The 24,199-nt window shown below is 47.7% G+C and overlaps 9 protein-coding genes across 9 annotated transcripts; 6 read left to right on the top strand and 3 right to left on the bottom strand. All coding sequences in view use genetic code 12, as the record gives it.

Annotated features, from left to right (window-relative positions):
• Positions 1-1,605: 1,605 nt before the first annotated feature.
• Positions 1,606-3,975, top strand: OPT1 (oligopeptide transporter; the record flags this gene model as incomplete). Its single annotated transcript, XM_034157049.1, has 1 exon — positions 1,606-3,975. The coding sequence occupies one exon, from the start codon at positions 1,606-1,608 to the stop codon at positions 3,973-3,975; it is 2,370 nt and encodes a 789-aa protein (XP_034010935.1).
• Positions 3,976-4,390: 415 nt separating this feature from the next.
• On the top strand, positions 4,391-5,008 carry DIURU_004200 (uncharacterized protein; the record flags this gene model as incomplete). Its single annotated transcript, XM_034157048.1, has 1 exon — positions 4,391-5,008. The coding sequence occupies one exon, from the start codon at positions 4,391-4,393 to the stop codon at positions 5,006-5,008; it is 618 nt and encodes a 205-aa protein (XP_034010934.1).
• Positions 5,009-5,526: 518 nt separating this feature from the next.
• Positions 5,527-6,942, top strand: DIURU_004199 (dolichyl-P-Man:Man(5)GlcNAc(2)-PP-dolichol alpha-1,3-mannosyltransferase; the record flags this gene model as incomplete). Its single annotated transcript, XM_034157045.1, has 1 exon — positions 5,527-6,942. The coding sequence occupies one exon, from the start codon at positions 5,527-5,529 to the stop codon at positions 6,940-6,942; it is 1,416 nt and encodes a 471-aa protein (XP_034010933.1).
• A 38-nt stretch (positions 6,943-6,980) lies between these two features.
• MET2 (homoserine O-acetyltransferase) lies at positions 6,981-8,414 on the bottom strand (the record flags this gene model as incomplete). Its single annotated transcript, XM_034157044.1, has 1 exon — positions 6,981-8,414. One exon carries the CDS (start codon positions 8,412-8,414, stop codon positions 6,981-6,983), a length of 1,434 nt encoding a protein of 477 aa, XP_034010932.1.
• A 1,170-nt stretch (positions 8,415-9,584) lies between these two features.
• DIURU_004197 (uncharacterized protein) lies at positions 9,585-10,778 on the top strand (the record flags this gene model as incomplete). The annotated part of the gene is made up of 1 exon (XM_034157043.1): positions 9,585-10,778. The coding sequence occupies one exon, from the start codon at positions 9,585-9,587 to the stop codon at positions 10,776-10,778; it is 1,194 nt and encodes a 397-aa protein (XP_034010931.1).
• A 47-nt stretch (positions 10,779-10,825) lies between these two features.
• Positions 10,826-12,928, bottom strand: DIURU_004196 (ssDNA-dependent ATPase; the record flags this gene model as incomplete). Its single annotated transcript, XM_034157042.1, has 1 exon — positions 10,826-12,928. The coding sequence occupies one exon, from the start codon at positions 12,926-12,928 to the stop codon at positions 10,826-10,828; it is 2,103 nt and encodes a 700-aa protein (XP_034010930.1).
• Positions 12,929-13,703: 775 nt separating this feature from the next.
• DIURU_004195 (ubiquitin-specific protease) lies at positions 13,704-16,385 on the top strand (the record flags this gene model as incomplete). Its single annotated transcript, XM_034157041.1, has 1 exon — positions 13,704-16,385. The coding sequence occupies one exon, from the start codon at positions 13,704-13,706 to the stop codon at positions 16,383-16,385; it is 2,682 nt and encodes an 893-aa protein (XP_034010929.1).
• A 331-nt stretch (positions 16,386-16,716) lies between these two features.
• Positions 16,717-19,206, top strand: DIURU_004194 (uncharacterized protein; the record flags this gene model as incomplete). Its single annotated transcript, XM_034157040.1, has 1 exon — positions 16,717-19,206. One exon carries the CDS (start codon positions 16,717-16,719, stop codon positions 19,204-19,206), a length of 2,490 nt encoding a protein of 829 aa, XP_034010928.1.
• Positions 19,207-20,017: 811 nt separating this feature from the next.
• Positions 20,018-21,784, bottom strand: DIURU_004193 (uncharacterized protein; the record flags this gene model as incomplete). The annotated part of the gene is made up of 1 exon (XM_034157039.1): positions 20,018-21,784. The coding sequence occupies one exon, from the start codon at positions 21,782-21,784 to the stop codon at positions 20,018-20,020; it is 1,767 nt and encodes a 588-aa protein (XP_034010927.1).
• Positions 21,785-24,199: the final 2,415 nt, after the last annotated feature.

The raw sequence follows: 24,199 nt of genomic DNA, 5'->3' as shown, positions 1-24,199 counted from the left end.
CACTATCTTCAACGTCCACGACATAGATAACGATCTAGATTTGTGGGATCACATTATATTACTCAAATACTACTAAGTGAACTACGCAAAAGGTTGTATATTTGAACGCGTCGTTGTTGTGATATTCATGAGTCCTAACCATATTTTTAGCTGGTCATTCTAAACCTTAGGAAGAATTGTGGCATTCACACAAACTGACATGGGTCGTTTGACTGTGTCTGCATTATGAAATTTGCTATCAGAAGCCAGGGAGACTCGCCACGAAAGAGACTCACTAATACCGTTTATCACCGTTTGACCTCGTAACAGGCCCCTCGAGCGCCACATCGGCTCACGAAGGCCCCCGTTCCATGCAGCGAAAATATTTAGGAGGCCCTGCAGGCACTCCTATCGGAGCGAGTGGGGGGGGCCTTTCGTGTTTTACTGAGGTGTTCTAGCAATAAAATGAAGGAATACACCGAGAAAGGCTACCTCGATTATAGCCGAAACATCTTTCGTCATTTAGCGACAAGCGGATCGCGTACTTACGGAATTGAATTCCCGATTTTTGTGATAATTCCATGTCACGTGGTAATACGAGCCACGCGACCCGTAAATATTCGAACACACCCACTCGTTTTCACTCTATACACTTTATACAATAGACGTGCCTAGCGACGGTTCGGGTAAATACTGGCAGAAGCGACGATTCATCTGGGATTATCCCTATTGCTGTGATTTTGCGTAGCTCCGCGCGGGGAACGTTCCCCTCCAAATTTCATTTTGCTATACTTCCGTATTTAGACTCCTTTAGTCCGTGGTCATACGCAGGCCGTGTAGTATTTTTTTTTGCTTTTGATTGCGATAGTCGAGTTCGCTTCGACCCCTGAGCCACCACAAGACGTAGACCAAGAAATTATAATCTAGCCGAGAAATTTTGACAGTTTAGTGTTCTGAATCGATCTTGGTGGCTACAGACATCGCCATCTTTCCCGCTCGGTTGCTGGAGTTCCGGGCCGTTATCGCACGGCCTATCGCGGCGCGGCCGATGGTGCCGCATGTCTGCGTGGACTCAAAATCCCCATTTCACCAGGTGTGGCATCGAGCAAGCCACTCTTCGACGAAGCCCCTAAAATTGCTGATAGCGAAATACTGTGTCAGCAGCGATACGAATAAAGCTTTAGAAGAATCAGGTTTCGCCCGAATATCGTCGAGAAAAAGACGAACGGCGCAAAGTATCGTTCGGTTTGGTGCACCCGTCCCCTGCGAGTGACGCGCGGCCCCGCAAGCGCGAAATAATATGTGGAGAAGATAGTACGGGATGAGGTTTGACGGGTGATAAGCTATCAGAAATCCGCCGTATAAGCTACAAAAAACGGCAGCCCACCGTGCACTATCATAGGCAAGTCTTTGATACCTTCCCGCCTCGGATTTTGCTGTGGCGTTTTTAATTTATTTTTCCATGTATCTATGTCATCCCCACATACTCTACGTCTGGCGATTACCTACGCACGGCGGTACGGCCCCATATGACTGATAACCCGCCTGAAATAAAAAATCACCTTTCCAAATACATAAAACCCACAAAGATCCCCGATCGTTTTCCCACCGTAGCTTTGATTCACCATGGCTAAGTTGGACCGGTTTAAGAACTGGTTCAAAACAGATGAGGTCTCCGTCGACAATGAACTGCTGCTGCTTGACGAAGAAAAGCACCCGGGGGTGTCGCAAGACGTTGCCCTCGGCGTGATGGCTCTGAAGACGTCGGAGTTCGACCCGACCACCTCCAACATGGTCGAACAGATCATGACCGATGATTACGCCCAGGTGGTGGTCGAGGACGACTCGCCCTACCCCGAAGTGCGGGCGGCGATCCCGTCGACCGATGACCCCACCGTGCCCCAAAACACCATCCGGATGTGGGTGTTGGGGTTGATTTTCACCATGATTGGTTCCGCCATCAACTTGTTGTTCTCGTTCCACGCGCCGTCGGTGTCTATTTCTACGCTCGTGGTGTCAATTTTGGCGTGGCCGTTTGGCTGGTTGTGGTACATCGTCGTCCCCAAGAAATGGCGTATCGGCAAGTGTTATCTTAATCCCGGCCCGTTCAACGTCAAGGAGCACGCGCTTATCACGATTATGTCGAATGTGTCCTTCGGCGGTGGTGCTGCATATGCCACCGACATTTTGTTGGCTCAAAACCGGTTCTACAAGCTGGACTTTGGCTGGGGGTTCGACTTGCTCTTGATCTGGTCGACCCAATGTATCGGGTTCGCCATGGGGGGGTTGGCCAAGCGGTTCGTCGTCTACCCGGCGTCGGCCATCTGGCCCGCCAACTTGGTCACGGCCACTTTCTTGACTAACTTGCACATCAACAAAAACTTTGTTGCCAACGGGTGGAAGATCTCGAGATTGAAATTCTTCTTGATCGTCGGGATCGCCGCCTTCTGCTACTACTGGATCCCTGGGTTGATGTTCACTGGGTTGTCGAATTTTAGTTGGATTTGCTGGATCAAACCCAACCTGCCCATCGTCAACCAAATCTTCGGTTCGAGTACCGGGTTGGCGATGATCCCCAACTCGTTCGCCTTGGACTGGTCGCAAATCATGGGTTACATTGGTTCGCCGTTGATCCCTCCCGCCGCCGTCCACGTCACCATCTTGCTCTCGATGGTGCTCATCTTCTGGGTGGTGGTGCCCGGGTTGCACTACCTGAACATCTGGTACGCCCAATACTTGCCCATCTCGTCGTCAGGGTCGTACGACAGATACGGTGACGACTACAACGTCACCAAGGTGATCAATTTGAAGACGTTGCAATTTGATGCCGAAGGGTACAAGAACTACTCGCCGCTTTTTTTGTCGACGACGTTTGCCATATCCTACGGGATGTCGTTTGCTTCGATTTTGGCGACGATCGTCCACGTTGGTCTCTTCCACGGTAGAGAGCTTATCGATCAATTGAAGTTGAAGGAAAAGCCCGACGTCCACATGCGGTTGATGCAGAAGAATTATCGAGAAGTGCCTGAATGGTGGTACATCATTGTCTTCCTCATCTTTTTCGGGATGTCGATTGCCGTCGTCCGGGCGTGGCCCACCGGGATGCCGGTGTATTCATTGGTGGTGGCGCTTTTGATCGGGGCGTTCTTCTTGCTCCCCGTCGCTCTTGTCTACGCCCGTACCAACATTGCTGTCGGTCTTAACGTCGTTACTGAATTCATCATCGGGTACATGGTCCCCGGTCGTCCCTTGGCGATGATGATGTTCAAATGTTTCGGTTATATCTCGAACAACCAAGCCGTCACTTTTGTCCAAGACATGAAGCTTGGTCACTACATGAAGCTTGCCCCTCGGACTTTGTTCTCTGTGCAACTTGTGGCCACCATATGGTCGAGTTTGGTGCAAATCTGTGTGTTGCGGTGGGCGTACGGGTCGATTGACAACCTTTGTGACAAGCACCAAAAGGACAAATACACCTGTCCCAACGGGAGAGTGTTCTTCAACGCCTCGATTATCTGGGGGGTTATCGGTCCTCAACGTCAATTCTCCCACGGGCAAATTTACTGGGCGTTGTTGTTCTTCTTCGTCATTGGGGCTGCGTTGCCGGTTATCCAATGGTTACTCCTCAAGGTGTGGCCGAAGTCGCCGATCAAGTACATCAACTTCCCGGTGTTCTTCTCCGGTACCGGTAACATCCCTCCCGCCACCGCCTACAACTACCTTTCGTACGTGCTGGTGGGGTTGTTCTTCAACTACTGGATCAAGAAGCGGTTCTTCCACTGGTGGTCGAAGTATAACTACTCGCTTTCCGCCGGGTTGGATGTGGGGACGGTGTGGTCGATGTTGATCATTTTCTTGACCATCTACTTGACCAACACCGAATTCCCCAGCTGGTGGGGTAACGACTACACCTCCAGCACGATGGACCAGATGGGCACTGCCATCAGAGAACAGCCCCCGCCCGAAGGGTTTGGACCCTCGACGTGGTCTTGGTAATGACTGTATATACATGCAACTTAATAATTTTAATGAAGCCACCTTTGAGACGATTAGTTACCGCCACTTCCGGTGCCGGAACCGCAATGCCGACGCCCACAATCAGACGCCGTCTTCTAGATTTCGGGCCGCATGCGGCAGAGCGTGTCGGAAGCATCGGCTCCGTGACACTCCGTAACGCCCCCTGGCGACCATTTCTCGTCAACCGCGAATCCGGTACACTTACATTTAATTGCTTACCCCCATCACCAGCATACCCGCCGGTCGTTAAGTGAATACTGCCATGGCGTCCCGCACTCAAGTTCTGCCATCCGCCGGTACCCGCGCCGATCCTCCCGAACTGGTGCTGGTGCTCGCGAACGAGGTGCCGGCACCGCCCGCGGAAACTACACTACCGAACCATCACTCGCCCCAAATGTCAGAAACCTCCACGGAAGAGATTCCTGACGACCAGGTGTTTCGTCCCGTGAAGGACGAAAACGGCAATCCCACCAACAACCGGTTCAAAGTGAGCCGAGACTTGCCCGATGACTTGGACCAGTTCATCGAGGTCGCTCTGCCCAAGACGGGGATTCTTTCGTGCTTCAAAGTCTACCATCGTCAATCACAAATCGGCAAGAAGAAAGGCGGCGACGGCCCCGATCGCCGCAACACCGTGCTTCCCGATGGTTGGTTTCAGTGTCTGGTAGAGCACGAGGGCACCATGTGTGGCGAGTGGTTCTATTTACCGCACACATTTAGAGGCAATTGGCGCCACCTCAAGGCCCACGTCGATAAACAACACCCCGAACACCACGTGGCCCAACCGAAACGCGTGGTTGAGCAAACCTTCGACCCCGTCAACGACGGGATGGACTTTTATGTCGCCGACTTCATGGAAGAGTGCGGTGTGCTGCCACTGATCTTCCTGGACGCCCGGTTCCGACGCCTTTTGCGGCCCGAGATCTTGAAACACGTCCCCAATGAGCAACGGGCGACCGAGATACTCGAAAAGTTGGGCCGACAACGCAAAAAGATCAAGAAGCTTGTTTAACTACCCCGGTTACGAAATATATGGATGATGACAACAATAGAAAAATTGTTTTAATATAGTTATGGAATAGACTCTCAATTACAGATCAATTACAGACAAACACAAACAGCTTTATCGGTCGATAGTACTCCACAACATCCCCTGATCCCGCACATTGTCTACACTAATGTTAATTTCCATTCATGAAATCCCGATCGGGTGATTTCAGTCAGAGGAAGGAACACTTGCGTGATTTGTTTCCCATGTATCCGCAAGTTAATCAATTGACCATATAAGACAATAGTATTGCCCGACATCGTAACACTACGACGAGGTAGTTTTAGCTTTCGTTTCCGTTGATTCCGTCGTATATAGAGCACATTCATGTACGATAGTTGAGTTGCGTGGAGTCATTAACGGTATGAAATTGAATCCATAGTGACCTCGAAGAGTTTTTGTAATTCGAATTTTTGATGTTTATCGAAATCCTTGAATTCTGTACTTATCACCAACTTCGTACGCGCCCGCGTTTGTAGCGTATGCCCCCTTCCCCACCAGCTGAGACTCAACCAGAAGCTCAACCAGAGCTTCCTGAATTTACATTTGCGAATGTAAGGAATGATATTATTTCAGGGGTCAAGGCTCTCATCTATGACCCGAGGTGTCTGCGTCTAGTGGCTCCCCTCGTGGTCGTCTTGACTCTGTTGGCTTGCAAGATCATCATTGCCAAAGTTCCTTACACGGAGATTGACTTCTCCACTTATATGCAACAGATAGCGAAGGTTAACAACGGGGAGATTGACTATCTGGAAATCTACGGAGACCTGGGACCCATTGTGTACCCTGCTGGATTCATCGCAGTCTACAAAGCTATTGCCCAGCTCACTGATGGCGGGGCCGATATCAAGCTGGCACAGCAAATTTTCAGCTATGTTCTTATATTTACGAACTTGCTTGCGGTACTTACTTACGTGGTATCGTATGTGCCTCCCTGGACGATTTACTTGTTACTTTGTTCCAAACGGATATTCTCAATTTATGTCCTCAGAATGTTCAATGATTGCTTTACTACCTTGGCAATGGTAGCAGTGACGTTGATCTACCAACAAGCAGCTTACCAGTACAATCAGCTGTCGCTCATTCTGTTTTTGTTGGCGGCTGTGGGTATGGACGTATACCTGATGGCCGTGTCGATCAAAATGAACGCCTTGTTGTATCTCCCAGCAGTTTTATTGGTAACTTATTTTGTTGTTGGTCAACTGACGTTGAAGCTTTTACTAATCCTGGCCATTTTCCCTTTCATTCAGTTGATCATGGGATGGAACTACCTCGTGCCTTTACTCAATGATAAGTACGCCGTTCACATTCGCTGGAACTATATCAATAATGCGTTTGATTTCAAGCGGAAGTTTTTGTACAAGTGGACAGTCAATTGGCGCTTCATTGGCGAGAAATGGTTCAATAGCGACGTTTTTGCCAAAATACTTTTGCTTCTTCATGTTGCAGTGCTTTTGTGGTTTTTACTCACACGCTTCCTTAGTCCCCAGCTTACTGGGGAACCTCGCGTCAAATTGATCACCCAAGCTCTTAAAGGTGGCGCCACTCCCTCAGCAGTAAACAAGTACTTAGACCCTGTCGCTGGGCCTCGATTGGTTATGTTGGTGTTTTCAGTTACCAACGTAGTTGGTGTGATGGCTCTGCGGAGTTTGCATTACCAATTTTTGCTGTGGTATTTATGGCAATTGCCTTTCTTGTTGTGGTCTACTGGGTGGCCCATGCCAGTGTGCATCGTGGTGTGGGTTGCCCACGAGTACTGTTGGAATGTCTTCCCGCTGACGCTGATGTCCTCTGCTTTATTAGTTACCATCTTAGGTGCCATACTTACTGGTGTTTGGTTCAATCCACGGATCTGGGGTCCCCTGGAGCCCATCTCCACTGAGAAGAAGGAGGAATAGTTTCATTAGTATTTATTAAGACGATAATCCATAATTAGCTACCAGTTTGTGATGTTTTCCACTTCACCGAACACTGAATTACCTCCATTATCAACGTTCTTGACTTGAGTCTCCCATTGGGGGAATAACTCCACCTTACCCAGGTTATCATCATAGTATTCCGGCAACTTTTCCTTCAAAAAATCGGTACACCATTTGTCAATTTGTTCAAATTCCAACAAGAACGCATCGTGGCCTTCAGGAGAGTCCAAACGCTTGAGCACGGCATTGGGAATACTTTCACCCAACAACTCTTGCTCACTGAAGGTGAAGAGACCATCGGAAGAGATACCAATGATCAAGTGGGGTTGGGTAAGGGTGCCAAGGAACTTGGGTAACGGGTCTTCAGCATCGGCGTCAGAGTTGACTTCGATTTGACCACGTGTGATATCGTGCGTGTCCAACTTTCTTGTTATCAGGATGTAGCAATTCGCGTCGAAACGGGAGATAAATTTGTTACCTTGATAACGCAAATACAGCTGAGCAGTGAAATATGTTTGAGGTTTGGGGACACTGTCACCGTTAGTGGTGGGCAGCTTCGGTTTATGCGATCGCGAACCTTCGTTGTGAATCAACCAGTTTTCCTCATCTTTAGTTCGCGGGTAACGAATCCCAGTCTCCTCTTCTTGACGTTTCCGTTCAGCAGCAGTCACAGCTGTCAGAGCGCCTGCAGGTTGCTGGTTAGGCAATTTACGGCCAAATCTCGTTTCGAACGAATTACGAGAACGGTAAGTCAAGAGTGCCGCCATTCTCGCAGCTGAAAGACCCAGATCGGGTTTCGCCCCTTCGTTTTCAAAATAGTAGCCGTCATCATAGTTAGGGTCTGAGAAAATACACTGTCTTTGCGTTTCGTTCCACGAAATACACCACGCCAGAGCTCTGGCCAGAGTGGCAAGAGCAATTACCAGACGAACGTAATCGTCATTGCGATAAGTAGCCAGGTATTCCAAAGCTAACATGCCCCCCATGGACCCACCGATGACTGCGGCAATCTTCTTAACCCCTAAGGAGTCAAGGATGAGACGATGAATTTTGATATCGTCCTTCACGGTGACCAAGGGGAAAGCAGGACCATAGGGTTGATTTGTAGAAGGGTCAATCGACACGGGAGAGGCCAGCCCATAAGGCAGACCCAAGAAGTTAATGCAAATAATGAAAAAACGCAGGGGGTCGAAGGTCTTATTGGTACCGAGCAAAGGACCCCACCAGTCCTGAACATCCAGTGACCCAGTAAGAGCATGACAGATAAGAATGACGTTGTCTCGATCAGCATTTAGCCGACCCCAGGTTTTGTAGGCCACGGGGAACTTTTCAAGTATTTCTCCGCATTCGAGTTTGAGCGAGGGGATCTCGACTATCGTCTGTCCCGGTACCATTCCAGCGAATGCGTTTACCGAGCGTTCTTTGTCGGTAATATCTTTATATGAGGTCATATTGTGTAATGGAACCGCTGAAAAACTCTCTGAATTGGTGTCGATCAATAAGGACGGTGCACCAATTGGTCCAACTGTGGCTCCAACTGTGGCGGTATGGGATATGCGATGGGGGTTTTTGCTGATAAACTGCTAGCCGTTCAACAAACGAATCCCGGTATAACCTTAGGCAGTTTTGTTTCTCCGATGAGTTTCAAGGGAAATCAAATTTGGTGATTCTGGTTTTTCGGACCCCCAAGCAGACGATGGTATCACCTCACGTGTCGGCGAAAATTTCATGTGGAGAAGCATTATACCGAGATCAAGGCACTAACTCCGGAGTCGCTTAGAACTGTTAAATGTCGTGTTGTTTACGATAAGATTTAGCTTGGAAGTATGGTCTCATTCGTGATTTTCGCCGGTACCGGCTCGCGTTGACGCCGGAAAGCCCATACACTCAAGCTACGCTATCTGCACATCGGGGTTTGGTTGTAGCTCAATTATACAGTGCATGATTGACTTCGCCAACTCGTACAAGACGGTCGATTGGTACTGTCAACGAGAACAAGTGTTTCCGAGAAGCTTAGCTCACCATTGTGGAATATGGAAGCTACCACCAATAGCTCATAACTAGTTTCACTAACGATATGCAATAACACTTCAGCTAGTTAAAATGATGTTTTCTCCGAACGCAACTGCACGAAGAGATTCAACTAATTATCTTTTTGTAAACAATCTTGACTTTTCTGCTTTGTTGTACACGTAGGTCAGTTGTGTCTAATTGTAAAAAATTGATGTTAGGCAGCTTACTTGGGGTCGATCTGGCTGGATGTCAAAATGAATAGAGATGATTTATGGTCCCACCCTTATGAACACGTAAAGTTATTCATCTACTCTTTGAATCGTATCTTGAGCTTCTCCTCTTATCAATAGTCTCTGCTCAAACGTACAATGTACCATGCACCCCTTGCTTCTTGCACAACTAATGTTTAAACACTTCTGACTTTTCCTCATATCACTTTCACTAAATCAAGTCGAATATTTACGCGTGTGCGCCGAGTAGATTTCAAGTTATGTTTCTAGGTCATAGCTTATTATTGCCATATTCACGACTGGTTCGCACCCCGGATATTTACCCCACATTTCGTTGATCATACGACGCAAAAAGTATTGAAGGGATAAAAAAAAATCATGACCGCTGAGAGAGATGTAACCATGATTGCAAACAGCCTTGAAGACTTGAAACTCAATCTCAAAGTTATGCTTGAGCGCGTTGAAGCACTCGAGAGTGTCTTATCTATGCGGACATTACCGATCCCTTCAGCCCCTTGTACTTTGCTGCTACCGTTGGAGATCATTGGCCTTATACTTGAGAATCTTACCCAGCGTGACGTTTATCCATTTCTATCACTTTCGAGAGGCATTAACTACGTGGCAAGAGCGCGATTGCTTCGGCAAATTTGTGTTGTGGCGGAAGGGCAGGTACCTAATCTCCACGAGTCAAACGAGGACTTGAAGCTGTGGCTGATGCTTACAACTCATCAGTTTTTCATGATTGTGGAGCTGATTAAAAGCTGGCCTGGGGTCACCGTTGTTTTGCATCAGCCTCAATTTTCTCAGGCTCTTATTAACAAAATTAAAGATAAGGTGGCACCCGCAGAGGTAATCGTCGTTGACAGCATATCGATTAGGCCAAATGGTATGCTTGAACGTCTTCAAACTGTGAAAGCTTCAAACGAAGATGCATTGAGGCAACTTAACAGTGATGTTGATACCTCAATCATGTTGACACCCGAGGTGGCCACGGAACATCTCTCACGGCTCACGTTGGTCGGCCCCAGCATTGAAATACCTAAGCTTCACTCAAAACTCGACGTCGACTGTCTCGAAATCTTCGGCGAAGTTAATGGGATCGACCAGTTCCTTAACCTTGGAGCTATCAGTCAGTTGACTGTTGCAAGTGCGTGCGTGAAATATAACCTGACAATATATCAGCTCGCCCCACAATTCAAGAACTTGAGAGATTTGTGCCTTGCAGGGTCATTCTTTGGAAGCCAGTTCATCCCAGCGTTTCCGGATACGCTTCGACGTTTAGTGGTCCATTGGATAACCGGATTTCCCACCCCTTGGACTATATCATCAGGCGCGAGCCATTATAAGGCAGAACTTGCATACCTAGAGATTTGCCTGGGCACAAGTTTTCCTACCAACACATGGCCAAGACCGTCTTTGAGTGTTGAACCCGATCCTAAAGTTGACACAAAAGAGATACTAGAAGAATTAAAGCTGGTCGATTTTGCTCAGCTTGCAATTGTTGTGATTCAAGGGCGCCGTTTCCTTCCTCGTCGTGTATTAGGTGAGTGGTATGAAACCATAGAGGTGTGAATTCCTTGAGGATTAGGGTAAATTAAATCGTCAATTAATTAAGAATATCATTCTGCATCGTCAACGCCAAGTGAGGATCTAAGCTGAAGATCCTCTCCAGTAAGTTCGTTCACTCCATCGTAATACATGCTGGAGTTCAATTGAGTATCTTCCTCAACATCCTTGAGAATTTCACCATTGGTATCAAGTATGTCTGGTGACTCATCAACGTCGGTGGCGACATTATCGTTGTCGAGTGGTTCTTCCTGCAAATACAACAGCTGTTCAAAATCCAGTTCACTCGCATCGTCATCATCCACACTCAATTTCTGGGTTTGTTGCTCCTCCTGCTTCAACCTCCTGAATTCTGCAAGCTCTTCATCCTTTTCCGCAGCGGCAATGTACACGGATTCATCAACGTCAGGGTCTCTTTCAGTACCTAAATGGATATCTTCTAGCACTTTGGGAAACTTTTCTGCTATCTCAGGAGCCAAATAGTCTTGGTTGACAATGCCGTTTTCGTATTTGGGATTGTACTTGTAGTCCTTACCATACCCCAAGTTTTGCATAAGTGAAGTTGGCGCGTTTCGAAGATGCATGGGAATTGGTGCCATTGCTAGTTCAGGGTTTTCATTCAAGAAGGCTTGTGTGGATCGTAATGCACGGTACAGTTTAGTCAGCTTCGGAGCAGAGGCAAGTTTCATGGCACAGTGTGCAAGAATTATTTCTCCTTCAGGCATGCCAATGAACTCTAACGCGTCCTTCGTAGCAACCGCGAAAGGCAAGCATGTGGAGTCACGAAGGCCGATGTCTTCACTGGCGATCACAATCATTCGCCGAGCAATGAACAATGGATCTTCACCACCACTGAGCATTTTGACCAAGTAAAACATGGCGGCATCTGGATCGCTGCCTCGAACAGATTTATGGAAAGCGGAAATAGCATCGTAATGGTTCTCGCCCTGCCGATCATACATTACATGAAACAAGCGTTGCGAAAACACTTCTTTCTTCAAAGTCTCCAAGGATATTTTGATAGCCCCAATATTGTAGTCCACAATATCATAATCCAGCCCACTAAAGAATGCATTGATCAGCTCCAAAAGATTGAGAGCAATGCGGGAATCACCTTTGGAGGCTCCAGCAAGGTATTCAAGGGCATCATCTTCAAGACAAAGTAGGTGTAGTTTATGCTTTTGAGCTCGCTCTTCGTTCACAAAAAGAAGGGCTCGACCAATAATTTTCTTCATGATTTCGGGATTGATTTGCTCCAAAGTGAAAACATGACATCGTGACAACAAAGCATTATTAAGGGTGAACGAAGGATTTTCGGTAGTCGCGCCAATGACAGTTAATTTGCCCTTCTCCAACACTGGTAGAAGCGTATCTTGTACGGCTTTGTTATATCGGTGTATCTCATCTAGGAAAAGGATGGTACGCCTTCCAGTGAGTTTATACTCATTTTCAACGGTGGAAAAGACTTCTCTGAGTTTCTTCGTTGTACTATCAGCCCCAGATAATTCGATAAACTTATGGTTCGATGTATCAGCGACAATGCGGGCTAATGTGGTTTTACCCACCCCTGGAGGGCCCCAAAGGATGAATGATGGGATTGGGTTGGCTTCTATGAGCTTTCGTATTATACCCTGGGGACCTAATAGTTTCTCCTGCCCGAAATACTCATCTAGTGTGGTGGGCCGAAGTCGATGAGCCAACGGTGTACCGGGGGCGTATTCGCGTTTAGGAGCAAAGGGTATGGATTTCAGATCAGCCAGCTTCTCTGTCGGAACTTGCGAATGGCTGAGTTCAACAGGCTTTGCCAGTCCAGCAAACGTCCTCGAATTTTCAACCCTTAGTGGTTGCGTCGACACGTTGAGGCCTTTTGAATTTGATTCCGCATCTGCTTCAGGTTTAACCTCTGATCCCTCTTTATCAACAGGTGGTTCTAGCTTTGCTTTAGGTTCATCTTCCTGACGAAACAGTCGTCGTTTCTTTGCAAGTAACTCTGAAGTAAGTGACGGGGTCCGACTCTTGCGCTTCAAGCTTCGCCGCTGAGATTGTCCCAAATCCCTTAGCAGCCCTTGGGACTCTTGCTTGTCTAGGCACAGGTTAACATGGCGCTCAAGAACGTCTTCAGCAAACTCCGAGCTACAAATAGGGCACACTGCCATACGCGCCGCGTTTTTGGTGGATTGAGCTGAAATACAATATTAGTGAGCTATGACGATCATCACCGAAACCTATGAAAGAGGGACTCTGTGGTTGACTATGAAACCTAATAGTGACTACACAACAAAATAGACGTGCTCACAATATATTTGAGGTGCTTTTGTGTAATCGTCCCGATGGGGCACATTTATAAATTTTGACTAGAGAAGCGTACCCCATCAGCAAACTTTGGATCAGGCAATTCAAGTTGACCTGCCATCGTATTGACTAAGCCACTTCTTCTTCAGCGAAGATTTTGCCAAGCCTTTGTCGATTTAGATCACTCGTCCGGAAACCTGCAACTTGTGAGCACGTGACTCTCATGAAAGTTTGCTAGCAATACCCCGGACTATAGTAGACGATAAGCTCGATATAACATTTAGTAGAGTATTTCCAGCATTTGTAAAAGGTACTATGATCCTGCAGATCTTATAAATCCCATTAGTCCTACATTTCGTAGTGGCCTTTAAAGCTATGCGGATGACCCCTTAACAACCAGGCGTCAGTACCGTTTTCGGCCTCACCACCACATTGAGCATAGGCGCGTGGCGAAGTACATCAGGTTCGCTGTCAACGCATTCCATTAGACGACGTGCTACTATACGTTTCTATCGACGCCTTTCCAGAAACCGGTACCAATCCGATCGCTTCCCTACTTTTCCAGTGCCTAAGTTGCGCATCCCGATCTTTCCTACCATTGGCCTGGGCCGCCCTTGCCCGTCTGCTCATAAGTGATTGATGAGGCGACATTACGTGAAGCTCATCAATAATGAGTTCCGTGAGCTTCAGCTTACTCCCGAACTCAAACGGAAACTGTTATTCGATTTGATCGACTACTGTGTTCTGTTAAGTGAGCGAGTAGAGGCTCATGAACTGGATCTGCTTCAACTGTTCATCCGTGGGTTCTTGGTGTTTCACTACTTCATCAACACATTTATTCGAGTTCACTTTTTGGGCTTTGACCAATTTATCGACTCCAATCACAGTGATTTCATCATCTATCTCAATGTATTCGCCTATTACGATGACCCCCAAACTTTCGTCCTGGAATGGGGTGAAATTTCTCTGCAGACTATAAAACTGTACATTCTCGATTATCTCATGGAGAAGAATGTTCTTACTTATGACGTTGAGGAATTTTACCTGTGGATGTACGACTACATTGATTATATCAAAGATCAAGATCGTGAAGCAAGTGTTGGCAATATCGATAAGTTCTCATATGAGGAAAGCGATGGTGACTCGTTCGAGGAGCGGTTCCCGAAGCTCACACTTGAAGACGCTCCTATCGTCACCGCTTTCTCCAACAGCTATCACCCTACGCCATCACCGAATGCCAGCACTATGAAGCTGGCTAGTGATACTTCGTTGCCTATCATACCCCCCCAACCAACTGTGCATAAATCCCAAGACAATCTTACGCCGTATCCTCAAGCTGAACGATTGGATGATACCCCACTCCATCCCAATCGCGAACCTACGCGTAAGGGATACCATCCCACCCGTTCGATGTCAACCAAGAGTTACACTTCACCGGCGCCGCCACCGCATCGCGTTCCTTATGAAAGAAGGAAAGCCCCTCCTCCTGACCCTCCGTCAAACACGTCGAGCGCCTCGAGCATTTCCCACGACTATCTGAAACCTCATACAACTCGACCTCCGATTCCTCAATCAACGCCTGTTGCAAACCGACAATTAGGCTACCATCCTTTTGGTAGTGCTGCGTCCTCATCGGCGAATGGGTCTTCGAATGGAAATTCGCAATCTAAGCAAAGTCCTCGACAAGTCCAAGCTCAGATTAATAACGCTCCTGTCACCTCAAATACCTCAAGAGAGCAAATACCTGCAACTGTTCAAGGACAACCTCCAAAGCCACCCCAAGGGTACGGTAATCCTGGCTCATTTGATTATATGTCAGCCTCCCCGCAGGTGTACTCAGGACCGCCGCAAGGATACCACCCGGGACCACCACAAGGATACCACCCGGGACCACCACAAGGATACCACCCGGGACCACCACAAGGATACCACCCGGGACCGCCGCAAGGATACCATCCAGGCCCACCTCAAGGCTATCCACATGCTTACCCAACTGGCCAATCTAATGGGTACTATGTTGCTGCCCCACCGCAGGGGTATCCACAAGGACCCTCTCAGATGAGTTCACAACCGATGGGTCTGTTCACTCAACGTTATGATGTCTGTGGTCTCCGAAACCTAGGAACAACCTGTTACCTTAACTCCACGGTTCAACTTTTGTTTGGTGTGGATGACATGCGGCGGTTATTGCTGGGAGATATTTGCAACTACATCCGAAAACCAAAAATGCTTCAGCAGCTTGAAAATCGCAATTTTAACAAGGATGTAATTCTTTTGGTGGATGCTACTCGCTCATTATGGCTGACATTCAAGAAGCACGCCGGTCAAGTTATCACCCCGTCGAAGTTTGTCCGCATTGTAAGCATCCTCAAACCCGATTTCAATCTCCCTAACGATCAACAGGATGCTCAAGAATTTTTGCTCTTCGTTTTGGATAGGCTTCACGAAGAATTGAGTGATACGACCAAGCTTGGTGAACATAACTATGAGCGTGTGCTTCGAGAGTATGTGCGTCAATGGGATATTCATATTTCTGAGCCGGACATGAAGGGATATCTTAGTTGGTATCGACAATTGCTTGAGCATGAGGGCACGAGTCCTATTCACGATCTTGTTCAGGGCCAAGTGCAACATAAACTCGTCTGTGGTCAGTGCGGATTTGAGTCGACACTGTACTCTCCGTTTACCATCTTGTCTTTGGCAATTCCCAGCAATAAACCAGTTGTTAATTTGTTGGAATGTTTGCAAATGTTCACTAGCGATGAAGTGTTGAGCGGCGACAATGCGTGGAACTGCCCCAAATGCTCAAAAGAGCCACATGCCAATCCTTTGGACAGTCATCCAGTATTCACACCAAAAAAGCTGGGTATTTTTAAGTTGGGCAGACGATCAAAACTGCCCAGCAAAGATCCTAAGAAGCTGAAAATCAAGAAAAGCTCTATCAGCACGAAAAAACTTACCTTTATCAAATTCCCAAAGGTTTTGTTTATTCACTTGTCCAGATTTCTGATGTTCAGTATGACAGACAAATTGGACACAGCTATTGACTTCCCGTTGATCCTAGGTTTTCTGTCAACAATCAACTACAAATTGTGTGGGGTTATCAATCATTATGGTAACTTGAAACTGGGACATTATACGGCGATTGTCAACAAGCTGACGTACCATCAACAAGATCGGTCGACCCGTGAAAACATCGATCATCCCTATTGGTGCAATTTCGATGACGGTGTATTCCATGAGAATATCCCGTTTGGCGCCAACCCCCATTATTCGCAAACCCTGCGTGACGTATACGTTTTGGTTTATGAGAGAATATAGTTATATAAAATGCATAGTAGCTTATGATTGTTGCGGGCCAAACCCATCTCCAATATCTATAAAACATAGTTGGATCATAATAAAATGCTTTGCAGTCACAAGTTGGCTCGGTATCAAACTCGAGAGACCCAGGTCAAAGTATGTGTCATCGATCTCGTTGCTTGTTATAATTTCTTGAGCAGAACTAAACCTACGTAATGTTTAAGCCATGAACACAGTATCACATTTGAATGATCTTTTTTCAACTCAGTGTCAATCGAATTCTTGGTCCACCCCTCCTCGCTCCAGTGGGGTGCGCGCGAAAATTTTCGACGACTAACCATCAGCAATCATGTCCTTCTTTGGCTTTGACACCAACGGTCCGCAGAGCGGCCAGAAGGAGGTGTATGAGTTCCAGGATACGTACGACGGTCTCGGTGACCAGTTGGACGAAACCGACGATGCGTTCAATGACGAAACGTTTGGTGTGACCCCTCAGAACATCAGAAAGGATTTCTCGTTCGGCGACGCCCCTGGCCAGCCTCAACAGCAAACCCAGGTGCCTACGACTCTGTATGCTGCTGCTGCTGCCCAGCCCATCAACGATGATCAATTCATGGAAGATTTGTGGGGTCTGTCCAACGCGCCCAAGGGTAAGCTGCCTGCCGCCGAAGGTGCAGGTGGCGACAAGAAGATCATGCTGTTGGAAGAGATCGAAGCTCAATTGACCGCAATTGACCCCTCTCAGATGCCCAGGGTACCTCAAGGTGCTCCACCTGCTCCCCAAGGCATGGCTCAAGGTTTTATGATGCCTCCCCCGCAAATGGGGTACATGATGCCACCTCAAGGGTTTATTCCTGGCTACGGCGGTCAATTTGTTCCTGGTATGCAATACCAAGGTGTGCCGATGCAAATGATGCCGCAAATGTACGGACAACCTGGTCAACCCGGACAACCTGGTCAAGCAGCTCAACCTCAGATGATCCCTCAAGGCCAACCTGGTCAAGGCCAGCCTCAACCCCAGCAGCCGCAGCAGCTTCATCAATTGCAACCTCAGCAACTGCAACAGGCCAATCAATCCCAGGCTCAAACCGCACCTGGCCAGCCCATTTCGGCGCCCATTGCTGCCCAACCCGTTGTTCAAGCGACTCAACAACCTCAATTGGTCGCTCAACCCCAATCCCAAGAACAACAACAGCAGCAGCCGGTTTTGCAACAAACTGCTCAACCAGCTGCGCAGGCACCTGCAGACCTTTCGCAATTCCCCGTGCTTGGATCCAAAGAGGCTAAGCCTTCGATTCACCAAATTCAACACCACTCGGTTGATGATTTGACTGAAGAACAGCAACAAAAACTTGCTAAGCGTCAAGAAAAGGTTGCGCGGATCATGAAGTACCTGGGTATCATGAACCCCAAGGACAAGGATTTTGTCACTCGTTTTCAACTTGCCCAAATTGTTACCGAGGATCCTTACAATGAAGACTTTTACGCTCAAGTCTTCAAGGTGATTCACCCTAAAGCGAACTCCACAGGTTTGCCGGAAGATGAGCACAACTCGATTGCTCAAGCTTACCTTGAACAACTGGGTCATCGCTTGGGTGGTCGGTATAAGCGTGCCGATGTCGCACTTCAACGGATGCAACAGCAAGTGCAAAAAGCTGTCACTGTTGCTAAGGAGCGCCCCAAGTTGTCACAATACGCCAAGGAAGGTGCCTTGGGTCGTATTTCTTTCGGCCTGGGTAAGAAGCCGAGACAACAACTTGAACTCTTGTCAAAGGCAGTTCAGAAACAGATCGAAGAGGAAGGTGAAGACAAGGATCAAGCCCAAGGTGAGCTGGCATTTGCTGAGGATGGTCCTGCCGCTCCACTTGTGGCTCAGCTCAAGAAGGAACGTTCAACTCTGATGCTGGCCCCTAGAATCCCTAACAAGCGTTATTCTAAGCGTGATATCATGCTGATTTTGGAGAACATTATTGCGCAATTGATGAATGTGGAGCTGGAACTGCGGACTCTGGAGAAGGTCGATACCACTGCTTTGTGGGAACTGTTAAGAGTTCTTGAGCAACTGCTGCTGCTGGGTGACGAAGAAGCTGAAGTTAACCCCTTCATCCAGTGCCTTAACTACAACAAGATGCTCAAGATTCTTCTGAGATTGTTCAAATTTTTGACTCGGGAGCAAGTTTTGACTATTGTCACCCTTGTTATGTCCAACCTTGAAAATTTGAATGTGGTGAAGAATGGTAGCTACACTACTTATGATGACAAGAAGGTACCGGCTTCGGTCCAAAAGCTTGTCGAAACTTACACGATGACTTTCTCGAAGGTTTTGATGAACGCAGTGCTTGACTTCAAGTTTAACGAAATCATCGGGTTGTTGGTGATCTTGATCGAGCACAATAACGTGCCTTTCGTGCTGACGACGAAGATCGGGCTTCAAGTGCTTACTACCCTTTTGTCGCGGGCGATGTTGATCATTGGTGACGGAAGACTTTCAGCTACTGAGTTGTCGCTGTGGCAACTGTGCTACGACGAGTTATTCACGCTGCTTGAACTGAGAATTGCTGCGATCTTCCCGCCCCACCTTGAAGGTGACGACGTGGATGACAACTACATTTGGCAATTCTTGGCTACCCTTTGTTGTGGCGGTAAGTTGAACCACCAGCGTATTCTTGTCGATGAGGTTAGAGACGAGATTTTCGGGACAATGAAGCGTGCGAAGGAGTTGGGCTCTCTGCCTCAAGATCACTACAAGAAGCAAGCCTTGTTGAACAACTTGAATATGTTCTTGAATGTTATGGGATTGGTGGCTGACGAGAACGAAATCAAGGAGTTCCAGGCGTGATGTAACCTGTAATTTTTATGCGTAAAATGCATTTTATAACACTTTCGCCTATTTGAGCGATAACGAATACAAACAAACTAGCTCACATACCCCTCTACCCTCCAACGGGGGTGAATGGGTTGCTTTTCAAGTTTCAAATCAATCGAAGTACAAGGTCAAGCCGACACTGTAGCAGGACACGCTGTTGCCTAGGGGGCATTGTTATGTAGCACAAAAGCTTAAATCGCAGACCGCGTTTGTGTGGGGTCGCCGTTCGCAGCGCGGCTCCCTCCTCGGAATTACGTCTCAGCCTAGACTGCGAAAGCGCAACAATAAAACAAAATGAAACGTCTTGACGTATTGGTAATAATCCAAATACAGTCTTTCAGTTGAAACAATGTGGGGGTATTTCAGGGACGCTCAGGTGTTGATCATTGTGTCTCTGGGATGACTAATTACGTTACTTAGTCATTAGCTTCATTCAATCACGTATTGAATCTGGACAATGGCTGGACAATGGCTGGACAATGGCTTGCATCGGGGCAGGACCCTTACTAAGTTTGTGAGATTTGTGGCTCGAGTTATGGTGCCCTCTGGACAAGCATCGTCAATTTTTGACTTGGCATTGTCGGAGATAACAATGCTATTGTCACTTGATGTTATGCAGAAGAATAACAATGCAAACATCTTGGACGATGACTGCGATATCGAGCCAGCTTGAGATTAACCTGACAGCGGAGCCATCATGTTCGCAAGACGCTCTGCTCCAAAGCTACACTTTTTGTCTATGATTTGTTGATAATTAATATAAATATGTACTACTATTTGATGATTAAAATTTGTCAGTGGTACACGCTTCCGGCGTCGTCATGTTGGAGTCCAGCTCCTCAAATGCTACGGCGGCGGTGACGTCAAAATCGAAAATGTCATCTACCAGCAGGACTTCGTCGTCTTCCTCCTCGTAGGGCTGGTTGAGCACCAGTTGCATATGAACGAGCTCAACGCTTTGAGCCAAAGCTGGTGCTTTAGGGTCAGCTTTAGCGACATCGGTCGCGGGCTCTTGAACGTCAGTGTCAGCAAGGTCAGTTTTCGACAGTCCCAGTCTTGCTGTGAAGTAAGCGGTTGTTCGTTTGTCAAGATTATCTGTTTCCTCACTCAGAGTAACGTCGAGAGGAGTCAGTGTCAGGCATTCATGAACCCCCTGCGGGTCCAAGGATTCGTCGCTAGTACCCAGCTCAGGCAGCCTCACAATTTCTAAAGGCACGATAAACTTGGAGCGAACCTTATCGCGAGGCAGAGGTGATGACCCCAGCCCGCGGGAAGTCATCACCCGCATAAGGTGCTTGGATTTCTCACGTTCTTGTTCAAGCAGAGATTGTAGCAGAGCAACCTCCTTGCGGTGACGCTCAACGGTAAGGTTGTACTTTTCCATGAGTTGCATGTAAGCTTCACGGTAAAGGTCCAGTGCCATCAGCGATGCCAGAGGAAGATCGCGAGGCAATTCGGGAGGCACGCTGACCGTCTGGGGTTTGATGACGCCAGAGTCATCGCTCTCACTACCAAAGCCCATCCCCACATCAACAACTTCTATATTAGACACTCCTGCGAGGTCTGATTGGTCAATTGTGGGACTTCTAGGGACCTCAACCATTTGGGGTTTGGCTGCTGACTGATAGGTTTCAACGTGGCGTGATGTTATGTCAAAGTCAGAGATTCCATCAAGGTTCTCCGCTGAGGGGTGTAAATCATGAGGAGGAAGTAATTCCAGTGACGCAGTTGAGGTTGGCGATGGGTCCTTCGTCAGTGTTGACGGTGCTTTGGCTGCTGGGAGCAGAGACGTTGGCGGCACCACGCCGCCGGCGTAGCGTTGGCTAAGGCTGCCAATGGCAGTGGGCTTCGGGGATGCCGCGGGGGAGGCTGTAGTTCCAGTATTGACTTCGGGAGATCTGAGACTGAGGCGCCTCAAGGGCATTTGACCCCGAGCCAGGTGGCGGCGGGGGATAACCGGCGACACTGTTATCGCCCCGGCATCGTCTTCGTCCAACGGCGACTCCAGCACTGTGGGGAGTTTTGGCGATGATGAGGTGAGTGACGGCATACGCGGTGGATCCAGGAATGACGTGACTGTCTGGGGCAGGCGGTCGTCGTCGGCAATCCCCGTGCCCATTCTCGAGGAAGCCGGGGTGGTTGGGGTCATTGGCATTGTCAGAGGCAGAAGCGACGGCAGAGTCAGGCTGCGCTTAGGGTCGAACGAGATGACGACGTCCTCGGCGACCAGAGCCAACGGCACAATCTCCGATTGCAGGTCGTCCCAGGAGTCGTCGGGACCCATGAGCGTTTCTTCCACCGTGGAGACGATGCGCTTGTGACGCGGCAGTGGCAGCGGCAACGGACCAAGTGACTTGCGGTCGGGCACGGGTGGTTTGGCCTGAGGGTTAGGGTGGGGCAGCCATGTCAACGGCAGCAGAATGTGTTCTTTCCCTGCCAACAAGCTGAGGTGTTCTCCCAGCAGCACCAGTCCGTGGCGACGGGCGCGTTCCTTGGGAGAGCCGCTGGTTTTCTTTTGGCTGAAGAGACCCAATATCCCTTTCTTCGCCATGGTGGAGGGCGGCGATGCAGTGACTGCTATTCGTTGCTCGGGCGGCAGACGTCGATGGTTATAAATCTCGCTTGATGCTAACCTGCAAGCCGATTATTATGATTTTTTTTTTATTTTTTCATCCATTGATGTCGCGAGGAAATCACTGCATCATTGTGCGCAACTAGGGTGACCATGCAGATATCCCCCGCTATATCGGTGGTGTGTAAATAGGTAAGGGTGAGACAGTAGCAACTATCGCTACTACAAGAGGATAACATAACAGGTTCTGGTGGCATATGAATACGTAGTGGCATCCGCAATATACAGCCAAACAAGAGCTTGTTAAAACCTCGCACCCCCTAGATCTATCTACCATCACGTATCGGCAAGGGTTATCGGAAGTCACCTTGCGAAGAGCGCAAATTTGACATCCTTACTAAATCGAATACCGCAATTCGGAACAAAGACATTCAGGCCTAATTAGTAAGTGGCCAGGGTCATGGATCCAAGGATGTGCTTCCAGAATGTTTGAGTAAGCTATGGGCTATGGTCCATTTGGACCCTTTGCTCGCTTGTATGCAGACTTTGTTTTGATTTGCAATTGAGCTCGACGCGTTTTTGCGACGCGCTCGCTGTGCGGTGGCATGTTCCCCCTGCTGGTAGAGCTTACGCCGATATGTGCTAACTTAAGCTTTCATGGCGAAAACTGGAAAGAGTCGATGACAAAAACGATATCATACAACATCAGATCGCAAATAGAGGCTCTGATTGGATGCACTTGATGTTTGTTAGACTGAGGGTAGAGGTGCCAGCCATGTTCTGGTGATCTGGAGATATCGCATCGCAGACACTAACGTAGGTTCGAAGTGAGGGTTTATCGTGAGCGCTTATCGTCGGCTTTCATTTCACTAATGGCAATATAATCGAGGGGTTCAGAGTAGGTTGTTCCTGAAATAACCCCTTTCTTGTCCCATCAACGCATAATGTGGCATCCGGTCGTTGGCAACGAGATGGTGAGGTTGACGCGACTCGCAGGCGCCTTTCTAGGAACCTCCGTCGGCTACATGCATTAAGTCTACTCAAAGTAGCACTTCACAACCGGAAAGAATCGGACTGAGTTTTGCAATAGTTTAGGGTCAGAGAGCACTGAATATCCAATATGTTTACATGCCTAGAATCAGACCGAGAAACGGTCCATGTGAGATCCGAATATAGGTTGGTGGGGTACCGCCGATAATCCGGCCACCCCCAATCAGACGGTTGCTTGCTGGGTTAAACTATTACAAATTGCCCGATGATTCTTAGTCACTGCTTCAGTATCTCGTACTCAAGCTTCAATATTTCCAACTAACGAACGGTTGAGGTAACGAAACATTACAAGGCTTGCCCTCAGCGGTGTTTACGGATAAGTTTTCTAATTCGACCTTTGACAGAGACTTGTCATGCTTTATTAAGTCAATCGGCTTGATTGTGTATACTAAAATCTGTGTGTCGCTTCCAAAGTCGAATACATCTTCTCTCTAGGCTAACTCAACAGCCATTACACCGAACGCATATGATCACTCGTAAAACTGTTGCATCACATCCACAGATCCCCAGAAGGTCCAAGCAAACGACGCTTAGTTCAATAGAAATATGCCACCACTCATTGGAAGATTTCATTTCATTTCGAGTGGGGAAGGCATTACGAGGTTTTTTGAATCTCTAGTAACCAAGCCACAGCTCTTCTATAAATTCAAGACGTTGAAAGAAAACTTTTCTATGTTTGGTGATCGGCACATGACCAACTTAAGGTACATATTGTATTTGAAACAGACACTTTACAAAAAGCACTTGTTAGTCACGCCATAGCATGCCGATAGCTCATATGGTCCGCGATTCAAGATTATATCTGATAGCATTAGTCGATATCTAGCCCTCGTCCTGAAATTGCACATTGACTGCATATAACAAATTATGCTGCATGAAAAGTTTCAACCCGATAACTTTCCCCCAGACGTCTTTATTAACGACCTGTTGTGGCATCATTATTTTGTCACGTGATTTGTTGCAGCCAAATCACCATTTCGGTCTCACGACTGTAGTCTCGGAGTTCCGTTATTTAGACTGCACGTTGTGCCCTCTGCTCATCACCTGGAAGCAGATGGAAAAGTTTTTACATAGATCTACCTATCTTTGTTTATATCTTTTATTACACACTTGCTTCCCCCAAGCGCTAGCTTACCAACCCCTATCAACTGTATTACACTTACAGCATGACTCCCAAGTCCTCTGACCGCAAGTCGGGGAACCAATTCGATAACCTCTCAGGTTATTCTGAGGATTCTGGCAATGCCGATTCTCATCACAACCAATAAGCACTACACACAATATGCGGTTGTACGAATCTCAGATCTGCGATGAGAAAAGGATACCCTTAAAAAAAAAAAAAAA

This window comes from Diutina rugosa, assembly GCF_008704595.1.
Source record: "Diutina rugosa strain CBS 613 chromosome Unknown scaffold17_size212612, whole genome shotgun sequence".
NCBI classification, from domain to species: Eukaryota; Fungi; Ascomycota; class Pichiomycetes; order Serinales; family Debaryomycetaceae; genus Diutina; species Diutina rugosa.
This window is presented reverse-complemented; position numbering and strand designations above follow the sequence as displayed.